The sequence below is a fragment of the Mus caroli genome, unplaced genomic scaffold (assembly GCF_978045245.1).
Source record: "Mus caroli unplaced genomic scaffold, Mus_caroli_1 scaffold_4, whole genome shotgun sequence".
NCBI classification, from domain to species: Eukaryota; Metazoa; Chordata; class Mammalia; order Rodentia; family Muridae; genus Mus; species Mus caroli.
Window position 1 is genome coordinate 35,206,765 of NW_028227259.1, and position 22,768 is coordinate 35,229,532.

At 48.7% G+C, this 22,768-nt stretch overlaps 1 protein-coding gene across 2 annotated transcripts in view; it reads right to left on the reverse strand.

The window, feature by feature from the left end:
- The window catches only part of LOC110293852 (phosphatidylserine decarboxylase proenzyme, mitochondrial), a 46,070-nt gene that overhangs the window by 1,449 nt on the left and 21,853 nt on the right, over positions 1 to 22,768 (reverse strand). Inside the window, exons 1-6 of one of the 2 annotated variants that reach the window (XM_085836588.1) lie at positions 7,937 to 8,114; positions 3,976 to 4,237; positions 2,373 to 2,538; positions 824 to 1,060; positions 469 to 607; positions 84 to 230 (exon numbers count right to left, since the gene is read on the reverse strand). In XM_085836588.1, coding sequence (XP_085692714.1) covers positions 84 to 230; positions 469 to 607; positions 824 to 1,060; positions 2,373 to 2,538; positions 3,976 to 4,028 — 742 coding nt within the window. In that variant the 5' untranslated portion in view covers positions 4,029 to 4,237; positions 7,937 to 8,114. Of the gene's footprint in view, positions 1 to 83; positions 231 to 468; positions 608 to 823; positions 1,061 to 2,372; positions 2,539 to 3,975; positions 4,238 to 7,936; positions 8,115 to 22,768 lie in introns of those variants that run through there. The other variant, XM_021161698.3, reaches the window with a different exon arrangement.

The following is a 22,768-nucleotide window of genomic DNA, read 5'->3' on the forward strand; positions in this document are numbered from 1 at the left end:
CCTGGCCTTGACAGCACCAGCCTCAAGTCCAGTCCTCTCAAGTCAAAAGGCCAAGGGCCTCTAATGCCCACCCCTGGGCAGACCTGGGAAGTGGCGCCGATGTGAGATGGTCCAGTCAGTGGGGGAGTGGAAGCAGTGGTAGTCTCCTGGGGCCAGGTAGATGACACAGTGGTACAGCTCATTCCCTTCCCGGGTGACCAGCTGGTTTCTGAAGGAGTCACTGGAGGAAGCTATTGGGTGGGACAGAAAGAAGGCCTGGCTTTTGGACAAGCTCCAGGTGCCATTCATCCCACAGTGAGCACCTGTACATGGCCTGCATGAAGCTTAGCTGGGGGCTCCAATAATGACTTTTGGCTACATAGCATCCTGCTGCCCCAAAGCCTTCCCAGCCTTTATTCCCTCAGCCCCCTATGCCTTTTCTTGCTAGCCTTTGCTCCAGCTACCAATCCTGACTAAGCGATGACCCACCTGGAGGGAAGGGCAGGTCCTCTGTACTGGCTCGAGGGCCCAGGAAGGACTCCAAGGAGTAGGTTACACCCTTTACCTGCTCCACCTCAGAGTTCTTCACCTGCCCAAAGGTGAGGATCTTGCCATCTGATGGGCTGGTCTGGAGGAGACAGAGTTTTGATGGTAAGGAGGGGGTAGTCCTCACCTTCGGTGGCTCCCCAAACTCTACCACCTGCCAAGTACTCAGGGAGCTCCAGTCCAGGTCAGGAGGGAGCCTTCCAGAGTACCACGGCCATGCGGTGCTGCTAAGCCTGGCTCAAAGGCAGACAAGGATTTCATTTCCTAATGAAGAATGGAGACAAGGGCCAGGCCTTACCACACAGTGCAAACCGCAGACAGGCCGTGCCTGAGGCTTCAGCTTACGCCGGAAGAACTCGCTGAGGTTGCGGTAGTGGTGCAGGTCCTCCACTGCAGCCTCAGTCATGTTCACCCCAAAGGTCCAGATATACAGGCTGTAGACTGGCCTCCGGAGCCAGTAAGGAAGTTCTACTTGGTTGAGGCGACCACAGGCACGTGACAGCAAACGCGTTGGCACAGATTTATACAGGGATACCTGTAGGCCACAGTGCAGGAGGCTGAGCTGGTCACAAATTTGAGTACTTTCATACACTCCAACCCCCCATCCCCACATGAGTGAGAGAGAAAGAAACTCTACAGATGCCACCACAAAGGCCCAAGTGTTCAGGCTGGTTTGTGAGGTGGCTGTTTCTCAGGAGGAACCAGACTGCTCACCAAATACTCAAAACAGGGGCTGGATATAATTGTAGCCGGTATCATTTTTGCTATTGCACACAAAGGTCAAAGAGCAGCTGCCTTAATCCCAGAGGTGGAGACTGGGCTGTATAGCCTTGGTTCTTACAAATGGAAGATGAGGACAGAAACAGACCTGGTGCAAGCCTGAAAGATCACCTAGAGGCATGCTGCCCTTGTGCCAGCTCACTGCCCACATTTCAGACAACTCAAGAAGGCATCAGGCTCCCAAGAGCAAAGGGCTACAGTCCTGAGCATCCTCTTCAAAAGGAAGCAAGGATGGTGTTTTCACTCCCAGATCTACATCACCCTGCCACATCTGCACCTGAGCAAGCCCATGGGCTCTCCACACAGGCAGGAGGAAGCTCTCTGTCACCCCTCTAGTACAGAGCACCAGGAGGCAGGTACCGGTCCCACTTTCAGGCCAGAGGGTTCTGCAGAGCACTTGAGCGTCTGCCACCACTGCTATGGTAGCAGCACCAACTCCCTTAGGAGTGAAGTAATTTTACCAAGTTTCAACAACAGTCCTTCCACACTAAGTCAGTGTCTTCTGACTGATGTTAGTGACTTGGACAGAGCAATACCATCAAGTGTCCCCAGGCTATGCTCTAGTGTCTAGTATACTTCCTTGGGCTTTTGTGGGTGCCTACCTAGGCTACCAGTGTCCTTTTTGGAGTCAGTCTGTCAAGAAGCAGAGAGAGAGAGAGAGAGAGAGAGAGAGAGAGAGAGAGAGAGAGAGAGACCTGCTGGCCAGGGCCTGCCTGAGATGCTGCCTGTGCAGTCCTGAGCTCAAGCATGTACTCCAACTAACAGGCCCAGCCTGGCTACAGCTTCCTAAACCACCCTCTGCTGGCTGGCTAGACTCTGCTTGGTTTTTTCTTTCAATCACCTGTTTTCTTCTGCATGTGGAAACCAGTGACATTGTTTTCTGATTTACAACTGTAAGTTCCTTCCAAAACCAGCGCTTTCTGAACTGTCACAGGGCTGCCAACCAAACAACCTTCTCACACATATTTACTCAGGAGTGCAGTCTCTGATAAGTTGTTTCCTTCTCTGTGCCTCCCCTTCAGGCCTGTCTAGGGAGGGTCATGGCCAGTAGGCCTATTTACACTTACCCTGCTCATGGGCCTCCATCCCACCTGGCTGAGGGGCCCGAGCGCACGGAAGGGCAGGAGGTAGTGGAGGATGGTCAGCGGCCAGGAGCGCAGTTTCAGAGCTGGTCTGGACATGCAGCTCAGCTGGCCTAGCCTCCGCCGTAGGGCCAGCTGGGGAAAGCACAACCTGCAGGACACATGTCCACACGTGGCCTGGGTCAGTGCCTAAGTCTGGAGGAACCTGAGGAGCAACCCCTCAGCCAGTGCCAGTCCTGCTCCCTACCCCACCCCACCCTCCCCGCCAGCAAGCTGCCTCTCTCCCCAATGGAACCAAAGAGTTCCAGCAGGCACTGCAGTGCCCATTCAATTCTAACCAACTCTAGTTGTGAGGCAGGAGCCTGGCTGCCTGACTACTGGGCTTATTTCCCAGTGTCTCCCATCTGCCGGCCGGCTGAGTGGGCGGCAGCTCAGGAACGACTCCTAGGAACCTCTAAGTACAGCAGCAGCATGAGCAAAGGCCTTGGAGCCCCGAATGGGAAGGAAGAGAATCTGCCATATACCCACAACCTCCCATGCTTAGGAGGGTTGGGACCCAAAGACAGTTCTGCCCTCACAGGTGCCAGAAAGACGAGACACAGTGCCATGAGCCTAGACAGTTGGGCGACACCTGCCAAGTCTTTTGTTACTTCATTGTGGCACCTGGGAAAACCTTCAGTCTTTTGCTTCCTCTTCTGCCAAATGGTAGGGTGTAGCAGTGGCTTCATCCACAGGCTCAGAAGGCTCTCCACCTAGCTCCAAAGCCACCTCCCTGCTCTGCTAGAACCACATGTATGACCCACTAGTTTTACAAGGTCATTGTCTTCTATTCAGCCAGCCTTCCAAAGGCACAGAGAGGCCTTTTCACTGTAAGCTCAGCTTCCTGAATGCAACTAAGTTCCCTGTCACACAGTGGGCATCATGAGACTATACTGCCACCCACTCTAGGATGTTTGAAAAAGCACAGTTGATTAAACAAGCTCAGGCTGCCATCTGAGCCTTGCTCAAGAGAAGCTGAGTCCTGTGTCTCCTAGAAACTGAGCAAAGCAAAGAACAAAAGGGGATTGCAGCAGAGAACTGGTAAACAGCACAGGCGCCAAGACCACAGCACACCAACTGTCCTGCTCTCCTCCTTTCTCTTCCACAGGACCCCACTGTGTCTATAAAAAACCAGGGGAGGTGGCAGGGACCAAGCAAAGACAAATCAGTGCTTTCCTGTGGGCTGCCCTGCCCAAGTCACTGCAGAAGAGTGGACACCAGTCCAGAAGAGCTTGGGGGAGGATCAGGTGTAGGAAGCAGGGGTCTAGGGAGGAAAAAGGGGGCCTCGGTGCCCTTGCCAAAGACCAAGACACGGGATAGAAGCCCACTGCTTCCCCTGCCTGCCCCCCTGCCCCCAGCCAGAGCCATAGGTACCTGAAGTGAGTCTCCTACTCAGGGCACAGAGGGCTCCCTCTCCAGACTCCTTTATCCAGCCCCCTACTGCCACTCCCCTTCCCCCCCCCCCCCCAGGCCACAGGACTTGGTGTCTGATCCTCCTGAGATTATGCCGGGATACATTGAAGGTTAGGTCTCGTGGGCAGCATCTCACCATTTCGCTGCTGCTTGGAGCTCCGGTCCTGGCTGCTTCTCTGACTGACACATCTTGGGTAGGCACAGGGAGAGTGTGAGCCTCCACGAGAGTGCGCTCGTGTGCTTGCTGGCTTGCTCGCTCACTTGCCTTTGTTTTTCTCCTTACTCCCCTCCCCTCGCCAGAGGAACTTCAGTGTGGTCACTGCTCCAGTTGCTGGTGGCAATGCTTCTAGTTTCCGTTCACTCTTGGTGGCTCACAGGCACAGGTTAGAGGACCACAGCTATTGCAAACAGACAGCCACCAGTCACACACCTATTTGGACCTCCTGTTCAGGTCACCTGCTCTGGGTTTGCTGCCAGGACAGAAGCCCTTGTACTGGGCCAGCCCTATCACTCAGCTTTGGTCACCTGTCTGTTCCCTGCTCTGCTGGAGGGCAGCAGGTGGGTAAAGCCCTGGGGCTGTCTGCTCCAGCCAGCCTGGAGAGAGGTGACTAGACACTGCCACGACTTTTAGGCGCCACTGGGTTCTGAAAGCACAAGGTGGGAATCTGAGCCCTCCCTCGGGCTCCAGGCTGATGGCCCCTCCCTCAGAGGACCTGACCCATTTTCCACTCAGGTAGCATCTGAGGAATGACAGAAGGGGCAGACAGCCAGGACATCCAGGTAAGGCATCATGTACTGGCACTGTAATATATGGTAATTCCTCCTGGCCTTAAAGCCTCCAGCACCTGACTGTGTGTAGTCCAGGCATCTTCACAAGCTGTACACCTGGGCTATTTCAGAGAAAACTAGCTGGGGGCTGGGCAACAGCCAGCACTGAAGCCCAAATCTTCCTAGCCGGCTCTTTCAGTCTGTCTTGAATAAGGAGCCTTGGCCAAGCCATTCCTTGGCAACCTTTAGGGTCCACCGCATGGTAACAGCCTCCCCACCATATAGGTAACAGGGAGAGTAGAGTGACTTCTCTTTGCAGCTGCAGCTGGCTCAGCCCAGTGTTCTCAAGGACCTCGAAAGGATGAGAGTTCATAGGGCTACTGGAAGCCTGTATGCCTGCTCTCCAGTCTTAATCCCAGCCCTGGAGGAGTCAGGCCTCTGTCACCACTTTCAGATGAAAAAATGCTGGCTTCAAGAGACAGAGAACAGACATGGACAAGGACCAGGTAGGCAACATACAGTGACAACTCTTACTGATTGTCCTTACTAAACAAGGATTTTTGTGCGACACTGATACATTCCTCTCTCCAAAGGTAAAAATTGGAGCCCTGGAGCTGCCTGCAAAAGCCACTGGATCCCAGGTATGCTAGTGGCCTCTGGGAGAAGGGACAAGGCCACCAAGGCCTGGGTATGTACAGATTTCTCCCTGTGTCTGAGGAAATGAAGGACTGGCCTACTTTAGCACATAAACGTCTTCAAACTTCTCCTCTCAAAAGATGCCAGCACCAGATGAGCACACATGGAAGCCCCACCCCATCCAAAGGTCAGGGCCAAGCTTTAGGGACACCCATGCTTCTGCTTCAGGCTCAAATGAGCCTCTACAACTTCTACATTCACCACACAGTGAGATGCTCCAACCGTTTACTGGACACTGAATGGTGTACATTCTGGCCAGGCAACTGGGCTCAGGGGTGACATGTGCCATCACGTGAGCTGGGTCAGGCTCTCAGAGGCTCTTTCCTTGCTCTATGAAGTCCAGGCTTTGAAACAGGAGCAGAGCTCACACCCAGGAAACAAGAATGACCATGTGGAATGTGAGGGGACCACATAACCCCAAGAATGTGGTTTCCTGTCAAGGTTACCGTACTGTGCTACCAAATAGGATGCTAACTATGGCAGCTGTGAACACATGAGCCTGCACATACAGCTCAGCTAAAACATAGGCTCTCATAGACTCATACAGAACCTAGACATTTTGTTCTCCCATAGTGCTATGAGGGGCCAGCCAGGCCCTTCTAGGCTGGGGTCTTAGACAAGCCGGGTGGCCCACCAGGGCAGGGTAGCCTGGGTTCCTCCTGCCTTCAGCAAGGCAGGTCAAGGGACTAGGGCAATGAGCCGCTTCCTTGAAGAGGCACTAAGACCTGTCCAAGGGATCGAAGGACCCAGCCTGCACTTGCCCACAGAGGCCATGGATGAGCAGTGTGTTCTTGCCTTTATTGCAGTCTTCTTTCCTACACTGGAACACCTGTGTGTCAACTTCCTTAAAACATCAAAAGTGGACCCCACACAGCACACTGGGAACAGGCTGAGTGAGTCCTGTCTGTCCAGCCTAGAGCTGCCAAGGACAGGGACAGCCTGCAGCAGTCTCCTGTGTCACCTCCAAAGCTGCTTCAACAATAATGCTCCCATCCTCCCCAGGCCCCCAGACCCTCCCCCTGAAGAAGCCCTAGGACTCTCCCTAGCCTCTGAGTGAGTCCTGGACAAGGAGGAGCCCTGAGGCAGGCCAGTGCTGACACCACAGTCCCTTCTGAGAGTCAAGTGCATCCTGGGGAGGCTAGTACAGACTTGGGTCACGGCCTGAGCACTGTCACCTGGCCCGTGGGAACCCAGAGGGATCTCTGGTGAGCATACATCTGACACTGCAGTCCTGAGTGCTACTCAAGGCCTTGAAATGTCCCTGCTGCTCTCGAAGCCTGTTTCTTCATCTGGAAACAGGGAAACTCCTTTGCCCACTTCCCTTGAGCTCAGAACATGGTTATAACCAAAGTCCGACTAACGTTAAAAACCTTAACTCCTACCTCATGCCTGTGGCCCCCAAGTCTTACCTCCCTTTCTAGCAAGGGAATACCGTGAAAAGACAAAAGGGGTAATTCTGAAAGGGGAGCCCAAAATACGAGCCAGTTCTGCCCAGTACGTAGGATGTAAGGGCCACTGCAAGCACACGGGGAGAGGTCTGTGAGGACATGCTGTTCTGGGGCTCACAACCATGTCCTTCTCCATCCACCACTGCTTGGGACGAGGCAAGGATACCTGGTCCTCAGTGGAATGGAACATTCCAACTTAAGTCAACAAACGGAGCAGCCCAGTTAGCGGTTATTGTAAGTGTGTATGGGTGTGAGAGGTGGGGTACTGAGTGGGCATGTGTGTTTGTGGGTGGGTGGGTGGTACAGGTGTGCTCTCAGGTTTGTGCACACCTTCTATTTCTGACTTGGTAGGTTCTGGTCTGGGCAGATGAAAGGCAGGCAGACTCCAACCAGCCCTTCCTGGGCAGGAGACCAACAAAGCCCAGATCATGCATCTCCTGCTCCCTTTAACTCACGGCCCCACCCTACAGGTCTTCGGTCATTTCTACCTCAGCTCCCTGAGGCAGGGCCTCCTGGCAGGTGTGCCCAGGGAGGCAGCTAACTCCTTCTGCCTCTGTATTCCTGGGCTGGAAATAGACAGACTTCAGAAGCCACAGACAGGAAAACGGATCCTCCCTGGGGCAAATCCAGCAGTTCTTCTGGGAAGTCATAAGCATGGAAGAGGGGACAAGGAGAAGGCTGGATGGCCTGTTATCAGGTCAGCAGCTGAGGGTGGGGTGAGAGAAAGGGACAGACAAGTGTTCTTCAATTTCTCAAAAATAGGTAAAGAAATCTTCTCTTGCCCCAAGGCAGAGACAGTATGTCATCCATTCCTTGCCCTCTGAGGTTAAGTCTACAAGGATGCTTCCCTCTACCAGGCTGAGGCCGCATAGGAGAAATGCATTCTGGGAGCCCAGGGCCACCCCCAATGCCTGCCTGTACTTCCCACACCTCCCAGCATCTTGCTCACTTCCTGCCCAGCCTTTTGGGGACTAGAGAAGCTATAGGATGTGGAGGAAATGAGCTCAGGGAGACCAAGTGCCTGGAGGGGGGGTGCCTAGGGGGGCGCAGGAGAGCAAGACCGCCCAAGGGATTCCCCAGGCCCTAACTATAAAAGAGCTAACTAACTACATGTGCTAGAAGGCACTCCCACCCAGACCTCCCAGCCTCAGGGGCAGGGAAGGAAAAGAGCCCTGAAAAGCTTGCCTGATGCTCCAGGTCCCACTTGTGGCTTCTATCAGCTCAGTCACTCCCGAGACCAGCCTCACTCCAGTTTCTGGGCTCTGGTCTTCAGGTCCTCCAGCTTTGGCTAGGTTCTGAAGCTTTAGCCTCAGAGCAGACAGGGGCTCTGGTTCCTGCTGAGGGCGGGGGCAGGCGGAGCAACACCAGACACTGTTAAAGCTAACACTCCCTCTGAGCTCCAAGTCAAGCAACAGAAGCCAGGAGGGCCCTTTAAGAGGAGGGGCTACAGCCTGGAGAAAAGAGGAAGAGGCCAGCAGGGGCCCTGGCCCCACCCTGTCATAGCCTCCCGACTGACCAAAGACTGACCGCTCCCCACTCAACACCCAGCAGAGCCACAAGGGCCCAGCGCTCTCCAGAGGATGCCTCTTGGGAGTTCAGGGACCCTGAATCCTCAGCTTCTGGCTGGCTTTTGGCTTCTGTCCTTGTCACCAACCCTGCAAGACAGAGGCCTAGTAAGGACTGTCTTCTTCACTACAAAGCTACTTCCGGCATCCCCTCCAGAAGTTCTACAGATGCAGTAATCCTTACAATTTCTTCCTACACCTGATCCTGAAGTAACAAGGTTAACCTTGGCAACCTCATCTGTCCCCCAGGGCCATAAAACTCTGACACATAAAGCCCAGACTCTAGAGGCAAGGTGGATGGATGAACAAGAAAAGCTTCTAACAGCCACCACTCACCCACAGCCTAGAAACCAGGCAGTGCTTTCAGAGCTGGGAATACCTTGTAGGATTCCTCTTTTCTTTACACTGGATGGGAAGATTCTGGACTGCAGTCAGCAGACCACCCTACACCCATAGCCTGCTCCACTGGCATTCAACTAACATAAAAGGAAACGAATGGGCCTAACATTTTCTAGGGAAAGAGGAAGATCTACTGGGGGATCAACATTCTATCAAACGAACTTCATTCATGTCTATGTAGTCAACTCAGCAATGGCCAAGTGGTCTTGGGTGACTTAGTCTTTCATGCTAGACTAAAGGGTACATCTACAGTCCCTCTGACCACACTGAATTTCATTCCCCTGAGTTCATAACCTGATTGGAACTAGATGACATACTGTTAGAGGACTTAGAGACGGGTGGATCACAAAGCTGAAAAATCACTGACATTGTTTAGACACAGCGCCACACACCTGTCCTCTTCACCTGGATCAAGCCCAAGCAAGTCTTATGTGACAAGCTCAGGGACTATGCTATGGCAGAGGCAAGCAGACTTTCTAGCAGACTAGAGGGCTATCCTGTGAGACTTTCATGATATTATCCCACACCCACACCAGACCACGAGGCTGGGGACACAGAATGCACAGAAGCTGCCTTTATTCACTCGACCTGTGCACCAGTAGACAGTACAAATTAGTCCCTGACCTCTGAAGATTATCTGGAGTCTGGGGCAGTGGCTCAGTTCATAAGGCACTTGCTTTGCAAGCAGGAGACCTAAGTTCAATCCCTGGAGACCTGGACACCACATGTCTTTTTTGTAAGCAAACACCTTTAGGAATTCAAATGATAGTTAAAAGATGAATTTCTTTCTGGGGAACCCTACCCCATCATAAGATTAGCTCACTACATAGAGGTCCCTTTGAGATACCCATGCCCTTCTATTCTGGGCCTCTCCTGGCTGAGACTGCCACCTAGTGCCAATGGGAGGCTTTACAGGCTTGAAGACCACTTAGTTGCCAACAACCGAAGACAAGGGATCTGGAGCTGCTTAGTAGAGCACAGGCTAGACCCAAGATGGGTGACTTTCGTGCGTTCCCTGCTTGTACACTGTCTAATGCTCTGTGTCAGGGATTAAATGTAGTTGAGGGACAAGGATGGCAGGTGCTCACAGTCACCTCTTATTACCCAAGTGTCCAGAGGCACAGTAAATATGGCTGCTATCTCTGAGTAACACAAGAAGTCACAGGCAGGTTCATTTTCTACATGTCCAGCTAGAAAGCCTGGGCAAGCATGAAGTATTCTCCACACAAGATTCTCTCAGTCCTCCCCAATTCCTCTTTTTTTGTTCAGAAATGTCTCTTAGGAACCTCACCATAAACAACTTCTAGAAAAGTCTGCAGCCCAGCTTCATCTCCAAGTTGAGAGCGTTACATGGATCCTGAGAGATGGCCTGGGCTGGGGCAGGATAAGCTCAGCAGAAAGTATCCCATAGCATCCCAAGCCTCCAAGTCATCACTGACCAGCCTAGGACAGGCCTTGTTTGTTCCCTATTTTATTTTATACCATCCTGTCCTATTCTATTTCTGCCAAGATACCTAGAGTCTCATTCAGTAGCCAGGTTATCCTGGAACTCACTAAATAGGTCCCAAGTGGTGTTGAAATTGTGGCAATCCCCCTGCCTCAACCTCCTAAGATCTGGATTATAGGCTGACTTTGTTTTTAAACTGCACATGTTTAGACACAGGCCTCAGCTTTCCCACACAATGCCAGGGTGGCAATCTCCCAATGGTACAGAGCTGTGCTGAGGGTGTCAGGAAGAGAAGTTAGACTGGAGCATGGGTTGGAGGTTGGCCACACGGCAGCACAGCCTGAGCCACCTAATAGAGTGGCTGCATGTCTCAGAGCCAGGGGTCCCGCACAGCAGCAAAGGTAGGGCCTGGAGATCCCTGAGAGTCCTTTCTCCTCTAGAACTCAGTTCTCCGAGGACAGGTCCCGCAGTGTCAGAGAACTGCTCCAGACGGTGGCACTGCCACAGAGGCCAAGCAGGTAAGTAGGCTTTCCACAGCCAAGTTCACTCCTTGCCCATTTAACATGCACAACTGTTTTCTCAGCACCTACTGCACACTCCTTGCGGGCACATACATACACAGCCTCATCTAACAACCGCAGAAAGTCAGCAGCAACCCTGCTTCTAAGTAACACGGCTACACAATTTACATTCACTTCAAAGCTGTCCGAGCATGCGCAGTGCTGCCCACAGCTGTGCACGTGCTGGCACCGTGTGCACATCTGTGTGAAGCAGCAGTACCCTGAGGTGTGGGGAAGGAAGGAAGGAATACCAGGTGAAGCACCCGGGTCTTGCCTCCCTGTGAGGCAGCTGAGGCTGATGGTAAAGATGCAGGGCTAAGTGGGTGTCCTTGACCAGCATCCCTCAAGTCCAAGCTTGGCCTCCGCATAGCTGTATGCACCGCTCTTCAGACCTTGTTTACACAAAAGGCCCAAGAGCGAGCCCAAAGTAAGCATCCCTGTTTGTGTTTCTCAAGTGTATAGGACAGTATTTTAAAGCAAGAATTTATAGTGCTTTAAAAAAATGCAAAGAAAAATCAAATACAGCACACGGAGATAAACCAAACATCAGTATTAACAACTCCCGGGCAGAGGCATTCCCTGTAGCAGCTGATTTTCTTAACTTTTTTTTTTTAAATCTTATTTATTTTATGTGTATGAGTACACTGTAGCTGTCTTCAGATACACCAGAAGAGGGAGTCAGATCCCATTACAGATGGCTGTGAACCACCATGTGGTTGCTGGCATTTGAACTCAGGACCTCTGGAAGAGCAGTCAGTGCTCTTAACCGCTGAGCCATCTCTCCAGCCCCATACAAAAGCGTTCACAGGGCTGGAGAGATGACTCAGTTGGTACAGCGCTTGCCTGAGTTCAGATCCCCAGGATCCTCATAAACAAAACCTGGTGGAAAAAAACAAAGCAAACCATAAAACCAAAAACTAAGTGTGCTGCAATGCACCTGGACCCCAGGGACGACAACCTAAGAGGAGGGTCTGTCTCTGTAAGCTCACTACATTGGCAAGTTCCAAGACAGTGAGAGACCTTGTAGAAGGATCCCAAAGACTGACACCCGAGGCTGTCTTTTGATCTTGACCACATTGCATTTTTCTGTGCCTATACAAAACTTGTTCCTACCCCAAACATATACATGAATAAAAGCATGCACATCAAAAAAATAAAAGACTACTACACAGGAGGTTTCCATGTGTAATCAAACACATTGGGAAGCTGAGGCAGGTAGACCATCAATCTGAAGCTAGCCTGGGCTACACACTGAGCCTTGCATCTCAAAAATAAAAACAATAAAGCTGTAGCACTTTGAGAGTTTTTCGGCCTACTGTGGTGGATGATGGATGAGAAGGCCCTCACAGGCTCATACTCACCTGCATGCTTTGTCCCCAGCAGCTGACCTGTTTGGAAGGCTTAGCAGGTGTGTTCCTGGGGTTGGACTTAGAGGTTTCAAATGGCCAGGCCAGGCCTACTCTGTCTCTCTGCCTGCCTGCTGCCTATGTGTCAGGATGGAAAGCTCTAAGCTGCTGCTCCACACCATGTCTGTTTGCCACCATGATGACAATGGACTAACCTCTGAAACTGTATGCAAACCTCCAACTAAATGCTTCCTTTTGTAAGAATTATGGTGGTCACTGTGTCTCTTCACAGCTATAATGAGGGAATCTACTAGGTCCAAGCATGGGAAACAGCTCCAACAAGTTTAGCCTTTCACCTTTCTTCTCCTTGCTAAACAGATTATATTTTTAGCCCCCAAGGCCCATTCCCTTATCTGGCCACTGACTCACTCCTGAGACAAACCTCCAAGGTCCAACAATCAAACTCATTATTTGGCTAATAAGTTTAATCAGGACTTACCAACTCATCTTAGCACAGAATCTCCCTTCCCCTCTTTAAAACCCCTCTCCTGAAGACAACCAAACCTACCCGCTGCTTGCTGTCCCCACACCCCACCCCTGGAAGAAATCTTTGTGCTGAGAATTTGGTGTCTGGGTGTGTCCTGTGTGACTCTGGGGGGCCTCCGCCATCCCTTACAAATAGCACAGTAATTAAGACATGCCCTTGTGGGTTTGCCTTTTTAAGCCTCTGCAAAATGTAATGGCAAAATGCTATTTTCTGGAAACCCAGGAATGGCCCTGGCCATCCTATCATCCTGGCCAGTATTTAATTGAGGCTTGCTTCAAATTTGGTTCAGAATTGTGGTAGTGACCTTATTCTCACCCAGCAGGATTAGCACCCTTGAAGCAGGTCCTCAGGCTTATATGGCAAGCAGTTTACAGACTGAGCCACCCTTCAAGCCCCTCTGTCCTGTTTCCAAAGGATTACATATTTGCCGAAGAAAAGTGTCCATGGAACTAAACTTGTTTTGCCTTTGTTTTAGAAACAGATCTTGCTGTCCAGGCTAACCCTAAACTTATGGGCCTAACTAAGCAATATTCCTTCTTCAGCCTTCCGAGTACTAGTACTCTAGGCACGTGTCACCAATGTCCCCAAGTGTCACCTCCTACTATTATCTTGGCTCAGGCCACTCTGAGTAAGACCCTCATGTGTGTTTGCTTTGTTTTGAGACAAGGTCTCACTGTGTAACCCTGGCTGTCCTAGAGCTCCCTCGACAGCCCAGGCTGCCCTGGGATTGAGGTCTATGCCCGCATACCCAGTCCCCTCATCTGTCTTTTATTTTCACGACCTTGTAAGACCAACAGAGAGGACTGGCACTTTTCATGTTGAAACCAGTTAAGATTCTCAGGTCCAAAGGAAACTCCAGTTCCCTCAAACTCCAAAAGGCAGTCCTGAACTATAGGAGGATTTCTGGCAGTTAGATAAAAGCCAGCGTTCGGAGTGGAGCTGGTTCCCTCTACCAAAAGGAGCCATTTCCCTTATCACTGGCTATCCGTGGTGGTGCCTTTAGAATACCAAAGCACACACTGGCCTCCAGGCTCCCTCAGAATCACAAGTACCTGTTACATACTTCACACTCTTCCTTGTCCTTTCTCCCTAAACGCCAACTCACAGGCTTCCCTCCCCTAGCTACTCATTCTTATAACCCTGCTCTTTTCTTTTCTTTTTTAAGATTAATTTATTTAGTGTATGTGAGTACACTGTAGCTGTCTTCAGACACACCAGAAGAGGGCATCAGATCCCATTACAGATGGTTGTGAGCCACCATGTAGTTGCTGGGAATTGAACTCAGGACCTCTGGAAAAGCAGTTGTGCTCTTAACCACTGAGCCACCTCTCCAGCCCAACCCTGCTATTTTCAATATGCTCTCTCTCTGTCTTCTTGAGTTTCCCCTCCCTCTGTGTTCCTTTCTTTCTGCTCTGGCTATTCTTACTCTCATACCTATAAGAACACCCTTCCTTTAACCATATCACAGATGGCTCATGTCAGCAGTTTATACAAAAAGGAAGTCTTCATTCTCTACAAGTTACAATTTCTGACTCACATTTTTACCTCAGAGGACTTGTAAATTTAGCATGAATATTATAGAAGAAAGTATTCATATTCTCCTATAAAAATATTTTCCACCCTGTTCAAACTGAGGATATCCTTCTGCCTTTAGAGCAGGAGACTTATAGCAAGGGCCGTCCCTGGGGCCAGGCCCTTTTGTCTTATACCTAGGTGTGTTGTGTTCTGGAAATGTTAGCCCTTGCCTCTGGGCCTAGAAGCCAGGTATGTCATAGCACCTAAAGAACCTCCCCTGAGAGCTAGGGGCACCAGGCAAAGGCAGTACAAAGGATGAGCTATATAGCCAGTAGAGCAATAGTTCTTACTGGAGTCTCTGTGTACCAACCCTGTTGCCAAGGGCATCCTGAGGAAAGCCCATATCCATTTGACCCGCCTAACTGCAGGAGATGGAAGGAGCATCCACCAAAATGCCAGGGATGAAGAGAGGAGTCTCAAGGGCAGAAAAACAACTGTTGGTTAGGAGAGCCGTGGATGGGAAATGGTTCTCAAAAAAGCCGCAGGAACAGCTGGGCGTGGTGGCACACGCCTTTAATCCCAGCACTCGGGAGGCAGAGGCAGGCAGATTTCTGAGTTCGAGGCCAGCCTGGTCTACAAAGCGAGTTCCAGAACAGCCAGGGCTATACAGAGAAACTCTGTCTCGAAAAACCACACACACACACACACACACACACAAACCGCTCGAGGAATGCAAAATGGGTCGCTGAAGGAAACCTATGAACTCCTCCTTTTCAGAGATCTGCTGTCCTTTCCCAATCTCCTTCCAAAAAAAGCAGTGTGTGTGAGCTGCAGAAGGGGGCTCAGGATGGGGGTGGTGCATGGGTGAGTGTCCAAAGACCAGAAAAAGAACCAAATCTATAAGTAAGCTGAAGAGCAACATATTCTTCCTTCCTTCCTTTCTTTTAAGATTTAGTTATTTTATGTGCATGGATATTTGGCCTGCATATATGTCTAGATTCTCTAGAACTGGGGTTATAGTTATGAGCTGCTGTGTGAGTACTAGGAAACAAACCCAGGTCTCCTGAAAGTATAGCCAGTGTTCTTAACCACTGAGCTACCTCTGTAGCTCTAGACAGCAACATATTTTCAACTAGATATCCTGTAATCCAAAAGTGTGATCTACAAAAACATTAGCCAATATATGGGAAAGAGGCAATGTGCAATATGCCATTAAAATGCCAAAAAATATCTTTATGTCTTATGGGGAGAAATGGACAGAATATTTAAAATCATAATTGCCTGCAATGTAATATACAGATGACAGCAGGTACACCTGGTGGTCCCCTGTCCCTGCTGCTCATAAGCAAAGGTCTCTCAGTGCTTCCTCAGGTGGAAGACCAGAAGGCAGGCCTGCACAGCCCAAGTGTACAGGTTCTTTGATCAGGATCCCAGGCAGTTACAGAACATCACCAGTTCCTGCAGAGTTCCTCAGCAGTCCCTGGGTTCCTCAATCCTCAGCTCCCTTTGGGAAGCCACACTGCTTACTGACTGATAACACCCAACTGAGACAAGAACCGCAGCCAGAGAAAGTGGCATTCAGGCTGTGCACGATCCATACCACAGGACTACAGAGAACAACATGACACTTGTTGAAATTTTTAAAAATTAATTTCTGACTATGGGTCTTTGTCTGCATGTATATCTGTGCACCATGTATGTGCCTGGTATAAGTAGAGGTCAGAAAAGATTTTGAACCCTCTGGGAATGGAGTTACGGAGTTTGTGAGTCACTAAATGGGAACTGGGAACTGGGAACTGGGAACTGATCCTAGTTCCTCTAGAAGAGCAGCTAGTGCCTCCCTTAACTGCTGAGTGAGCTCTCTAGCTCTCTATAAGGCTGGATCTCAATGTTGCCTGCAGGCCCAGTGTAATAAAGCTTTGGTTCCGAGCACTGCACTGATGCTGAGAAGTGGGGTAGAATCTCTAAAAGGAGAAGGATACACTGATCATGGAACATTGAACTTCCAGCCTTCCTTCCTTTCCTTTCCTTTTTCTTTTCCCTGAGACTGTGTTTCTCTGTGTAGCCCTGGCTGTCCTGGAACTCAGAAATCCGCCTGCCTCTGCCTCCCAAGTGCTGGGATTAAAGGTGTGTGCCACCACCGCTCGGCTGAAAATGTAGTTGTCAAAAGTTTGACAATTTCTTATAAAAATATATACTTAGTAAATGAACAAGTAATTTTATTTTTAGGTAATATAAAAGAAATGTAGGAGCTGGGATAATGGCTCCAAGTCCCAGCGCCAATTCTGTGACTCACAGCCATTTTAACTCCAGTTCCAAGGGACCTGGCACCCTTTTCTTCTGACTTTTAAGGGCACAAGGAATACATGCAATGTGCATGTACACACAGATACACAGACAGACAGACACACAGAGTAAGATAGTGTTACATATAAAATAAGTAAATCTAAAAAAAAATTAAAAAGTGGGCTGGAGAGATATGGCTCAGAGGTTAAGAGCACTGACTGCTCTTCCAGAGGTCCTGAGTTCAAGTCCTAGCAATCACATGGTGGCTCACAACCATCTAGATTGAGATCTGATAGCCTCTTCTGGTGTGCATACAGAACACTGTACACAAAATAGGTAAATAAATCTCCCACCAAAAACTCCCTGTAGGACCCACATACACTTTGCCACCAAGAACACCCCGTGGTACCCATACAATCTTCCCCACTCTGGTCTAACTTCCCCATTTGCAGAAGTGCATGCATTCAGTACAAGTCAGACTTGGCAGTGTGATCTTTTCCTGGGCTAATGACATGCATTACAATACTACCTAGAGTGGCACAGAACTACTTGACCCAGTTAACCATGAAAACACAAAGGCATAGCCAATATCCTATAATCTACTGAGCTGCTGAGCCATGATGCTCAGTAGGCTTGATATGTTAAATACAATTTTTATTTAATACATTTCAATCGATGATAGGTTTGTCAGGAAACAGCTCCACCCCAAGCGAGGGAATGTCTGTCCTACCTGGCAGAAAAAACAAAACAAAAACAAAAACAAAAAACTACCAACGTATGTGATGTTAACACAAATTTTCTCCCTCTCCTCCCCTCTCCTCTTATCCTCCCTCCCCTTCTCTTCTCTGCTCTTTCTCCCTCACCTCCTCTTTGTCTCCCCATTTAGACAGGGTTTCAACAATATAGCCAAGGCTAGCCTGGAGTTCCCAGTGTAGACCAGTACTCTCTGAGAGCTTCCTACCTCAGCTTCCCTAGTGATGGGACTAAGGGTGCATGTCACCATGCCCCACTACAACTCTCTAAAATGTTATGCTCAATGAAACCACATGTAACACATAATACTACATGGTTGCATTTCTATAAAACTGTAGAACAGTAGCTCTAGTGCATGCAGTGATTGTCTAGAAGTGTGGAGGACACTGACTGCAGGGACACAGATGTGCCTGTGACAGTGGTTACATGGGAATATACATTCATCAAGACCATGGAGTTTATGCTTCAAAAACTGTATTTGACTGCCAATTAACACCACGGTATAATCCTAGAACTCAGGTAAAGCAGGAAGATCGCCAGTTTTGAGGCCATACTGAGCTATATAGTGAGATCCTATCTCAAGAGTAAGTAAATAAATAAATAAATAAATAAATAAATAAACCCTTAGTAAGGTTTTGTGTTTCCTTTTTAACCAATTAATTTTTACATCTGTATAGAATTAAAGTTGCTCTTAGGACTGAGCATGTAGCTCAGTTGGTAGAGTGTTTGTGTGGCATGTATGTAGTACTCCTGAGTTTAAACCCCAGTACTGTATAAACCAAGCATGGTGCTGCACTCCTGTAATCCCAGCACTTGTACGGTAGAGTCAGGAGGATCAGGAGTTCAAAGCCAGACTCAGCTAAACAGCAAGTTCAAAACCAGTCTGGGCTACAAGAAACAATCTCCTCCATCTCCTCCTCCTCCTCCGCCTCAGCCGCCTCCTCCTCCTCAGCCACCTCCTCCTCTTCCTCCTCCGCCTCCTCCGCCTCCTCCTCCTCTTCCTTCTTTTCTTCTTTATTTAAACAAGAATAATTTCTCTCAAAAATTTCATGATATACAAGAATATATGGTGTGGCATCTTTAATACACCTTTTCTCTTTATATCAACATGAAACTAACAGCTCATCTCCACCTGCCACATCTCTGAGATATACTTCTGACTAGAAATAAGCTTTACACTACTCCCATCCAAACAAAAACTAAAATTAGTACCAAGGAAATGAGAGGAAAGAGAAAAGCACAAAGCAAGTCAGATGGTAAGCCTTTCTCGTGGCTAGATATCCTAAGGAATGTTAAACAAGAGTCTTTTCTATCAAATACTGTAAAACCTGAGCTTAGAACAAAGAATTAAAATTACTTTATTGCCCCACTTGTAGGAGTTTTATGCAAAGGTCTAAATCCTCCTCCATCTAGTAAATTGTTGTTTACTTAAAGGCCCACTGCTCTATTTTAGCATCGTGATGGCCTGGGCAGTGGACCCTTTCTCTTTCTCCTTCACTTACTGAGCCAATTCTTTCCAGACTAGCCAACTGAATAAGATAGTGAGGGCGGACTCCAGTCAGTTGGGAAAAAGACAGTCACCACCTGAGTCAGATAAAAACCCAATGCACTTCCTGTCTCTGTGTGTCTACTCTTTGTCAAAAATAAAGTTTGAGTGAATAAATAAATTAGTGATGAAAAAAAAAGACTAAAGTTTGAGGCAGGCATAGTTGGCCTCTGCATGGGCTCCTACCTCCAGGCTCCTACCCTGTTTGCGTTCTTGCTTTTTGTTTGAACAGAGATGGGGAAGTATAAGTAACATAAAGCCTTTCCTCCTCACTTTGCTTTTGGCTAAGTTGTTTCATCACAACAACAGAAATCCTAAAATAGAAATGGGTACAGTTTGTGGGATACTAGTGTGGCAATCCTGACCATGGGTTTTGGGGAGGACTGTTGGAGGGATGCCGGAACTCTGGGCTAGAAAAGCCACTGAATGTTCAAATCTTAGCAAGCTGTTCTGAGAACTTGGGCCATTAGAATGCTGAGAGCTATGCACAAATTTTAGTGTAAGCGATAAGGCAACTCCATTTTGTACCTGCTATCTACTTTAGTACCTTTGGCCTCTGACCTAAATTCCTGAAAAGCCCTTACCTCCTCTCCAGAACTGTGTAGCTACGTGAAGTGATTGGTCACGTGTTCTGGCTTCTGTAGACTTACTTATCACTGTGAGCATGGGGAATGAGGCAGATCCTTACAGAGCTGTAAATTCTGCAGCAGTGAAGTAATTGTGGTGTCAGCCTTAAAAAGCCTTCCCTCCACTTGCTTCTGTGCAGCATCTCTGACTTGGCGTTAGAGACTGCGGTCCTGCTAACAGTTATTTGGCTAGTTATAATCTACATTGAGTCGGTAGTCTTTCCCCAGTGGCCTCAAACTCCATAACATTAGAATGAAGCAAAGGCTCAAGACCATTTAATATTTTGATTTAAGATTCTGTGGTTCTGCCGGGCCATGGTGGCGCACGCCTTTAATCCCAGCACTTGGGAGGCAGAGGCAGGCGGATTTCTGAGTTCGAGGCCAGCCTGGTCTACAGAGTGAGTTCCAGGACAGCCAGAGCTACACAGAGAAACCCTGTCTCAAACAAACAAACAAACAAACAAGCGATTCTGTGGTTCTGCTCAGCTGGTCCTGACGAGTCTTCTGTAACCGAAGAGCCCAGATCACTGTAATCTTCAAATGCCAGTCTATGGGAGCCATGCCTTTCAAACCTCCACATTCCATTCCTTGGCCCCCAAAGGCTTTCAGCCATAACATAAGGCAAAATACATTTAGTCCAACTTCCAAAGTCCCCATAGTCTTACCACAATCTCAACAATGTTTGAAAGTCCAAAGTTCAAAGTCTTGTCTGAGATTCATGCAATCTCTTAACTGTAACCCCCTATAAAATAAAATCAAAAGCAGATCTATCCTTCCAACTATCATGTGCATAAGGAAGGGAGCGTGGTGAGGAAATACTGGACCAAAGCAAGAGAGAAAATCAGCTGGGCCAACTCCAAACTTTGCATCTCCATGTATGATATCAAAGCGCTCTTCAGATCTCCACTCCTTTCAGCTTTGTTGACTGCAGCAGACTTCTTTCTCTTGGGCTGATCCCACTCCCTGTTTGTAGCTTTCTTCGGCAGATCTCCCAGAGCTCTGGCAATCCAAGCTTCACCTTCACAGTTTCACACAGTGGCCTCGCTGGGCCTCCATGCAGGGACACCCACTTTCCTTAGTCAGGAGGGAGATTCCATAACCCCTTTCTTCTATTCTTGACTCTAAAGCCTGAACCACGTGGCTAAAGTTACCGAGTTCCATTGCTTGCTGTGGCTGGAATATGTTCAACTGTATCGTCACCAGCTTGTTTCCCGTGATTTATTCACTCTAAGGTTGGCTGTTCTAGAACTTGCTCTGTAGGCTCACCTGGAACTCAGAGACCTGCATGTCTCTGTCTCCTGAGTGCTGGGATAAAAGGCAGGAACCATCACTCCTAGACTTTTCTTTAATTTCTTTTCTCTAGATGGAAGCTTAGCTTGGTAGAATCTCACCCCAGGTCATCACTCTGTTAATCCCATTTAATATCCTTGAACACAGGATTTAGCTCCATTCCATTTTCTGGTTCACCTAATTTAATACTTGAACAATACCTGCTGTATTTTTCCTTTCTACGCTTGCTCCATTTCAACAACAACAACAACATGCTCAACAACAACATGCTATTCCTAAGAGTGAAACCCACAGGACAGAATCTATGCTAGGCTGTTTTAAGACCTCATTTGTCAATGCAGTTAATCTAAATCTCTTCACCTTAGCCTCAGGCAGACTCCTTGGACAAGGGCAAAAGCAACCACATTCTTCACCACAATCTTTAGACAACATTCTAAAATCATTTTTTCCCCTAAAACTTCTTGAACCGGGCACCCACAGTTCAAATCACCCTTGAGTTCTTGGAACAAACCTATGTCTGCCACCAAACGCTGAGGTAACAGGGACATGCTGCCATGGATGGCTTTTCATCCTTGTGCAGTGAACACTATTACACACCTCCCCAGCTCCCTAAATTTGTCATTTTCAAAGTTCTACCAGAATGAATGGTCACAATTGGGAAAATTTCTTTTATTTGCAATGAGTTTAGGCAGGTACTGGAGATAAGGGGTGCTGCCAATTCAAGTCTCTCCTCACTCTGCTGCCACCACAAAATATTCTAGCATCAACCCAGTGCACACTACTCTCTATGAGATGAAATGCTGGCATCTTACTCGAAAACCCAGGAGTTCCGTAGCCGTGTTACTCACGTAAGGGATGGTTACCTAGAACTCCCACAATTCTTTACCTACAGGTGTCTGCGAACTCCCATTGCATAGGCCATTCCACATCAGTGTCTTGCCAGTCTAGGATTGGGACCCTGCAAGATCCTTTTACAGCCATCATGTAAAAATCATGGCACACACCTTTTAATATCATGTAGAGAATGAGGTAAAAAAAATGACAAGTTTGAGGCCAACCTAAGCAAGTTAGTGAGACTCTGACTCAAAGTAAAATTAAAAAGGACTAGACTATAGCTCAGTGGGAAAGCAAGCATGCAGCCTGCATGACACCCTGGGTTCAATCCTTAGTGTCACAGAGAAATGGAGAGGAGAGAAAGGAGAGGAAGGGAAGGGAAGAGGGATGGAGACAAGGAAGAAGGGATAGGAAAGAAGGAACAGGAGGAGGGAGGAAACACTGGCTTCTATAGGAGGAAATTGGTCAAAACCCACAGTACTACAGAGCCTATCCTGGAAGGAGGCCCATCACATAGCAATGGCACCAAAATTAGCGACAGAGACTGAGGAACATGGAGGAGCATCAGCTGCTTTCCCACTCAACCTTCTACTCTACAATTAAATATACAGAGGACCAGGGAGAGAGTGACACTTCCAAGTTCATACAGGTGGTATGTGTGACTTGCCACCAGCAAGCTGAGGTCGTGTCAGCTGAGGAAGACAAACAGTATGGAGGGAGGTCTGAGAGAATCCAAATACCAGAAAGCTTCAGTCCTCACCCTCTTCTGCCTAGTACTGGGACCAGTCACAGATCATCTGATGAATCAAGTCATTCTTTTGTTAAATTATGGATGAAGAAAAGACAGTCTTGTGGGGCTTTTTGTAAATATGTATGAGTGTAGTGTGTGACATGTATGCACTGGTATCAGAACAGAGGCTAGATGTCAGGTGTCGGCTCTACCACCCTCTTCCCTGTTCCCTCGAAACAGAGCGTCCACTGAACCTAGGTGAAAGGCAGCAGTCCAGCAATCCTCTTGTGTCTGCCCTCCCATGGTGGTGAAGTTACAAGCACCCGTCACCAGGTCCAGCTTGCACCTCATGCTTCAGATGCTCTTACTTGATGAGCCATGTTCTTGGCCCTAAATTACAGCTTTACATCGAATTTCCATAAGTACTGAACGTCCACTGAATCAGAGGCTCATCCTGGCCATAGAAAGCAGAGGTGTTGGAAGAGGTGCTGCATTATGTAAGATGCACTGTTCAGGAACACTGTGGCTGCCCCATCCCCCTTACGTGACAATCTGGTATGGAGCATTCTGAGT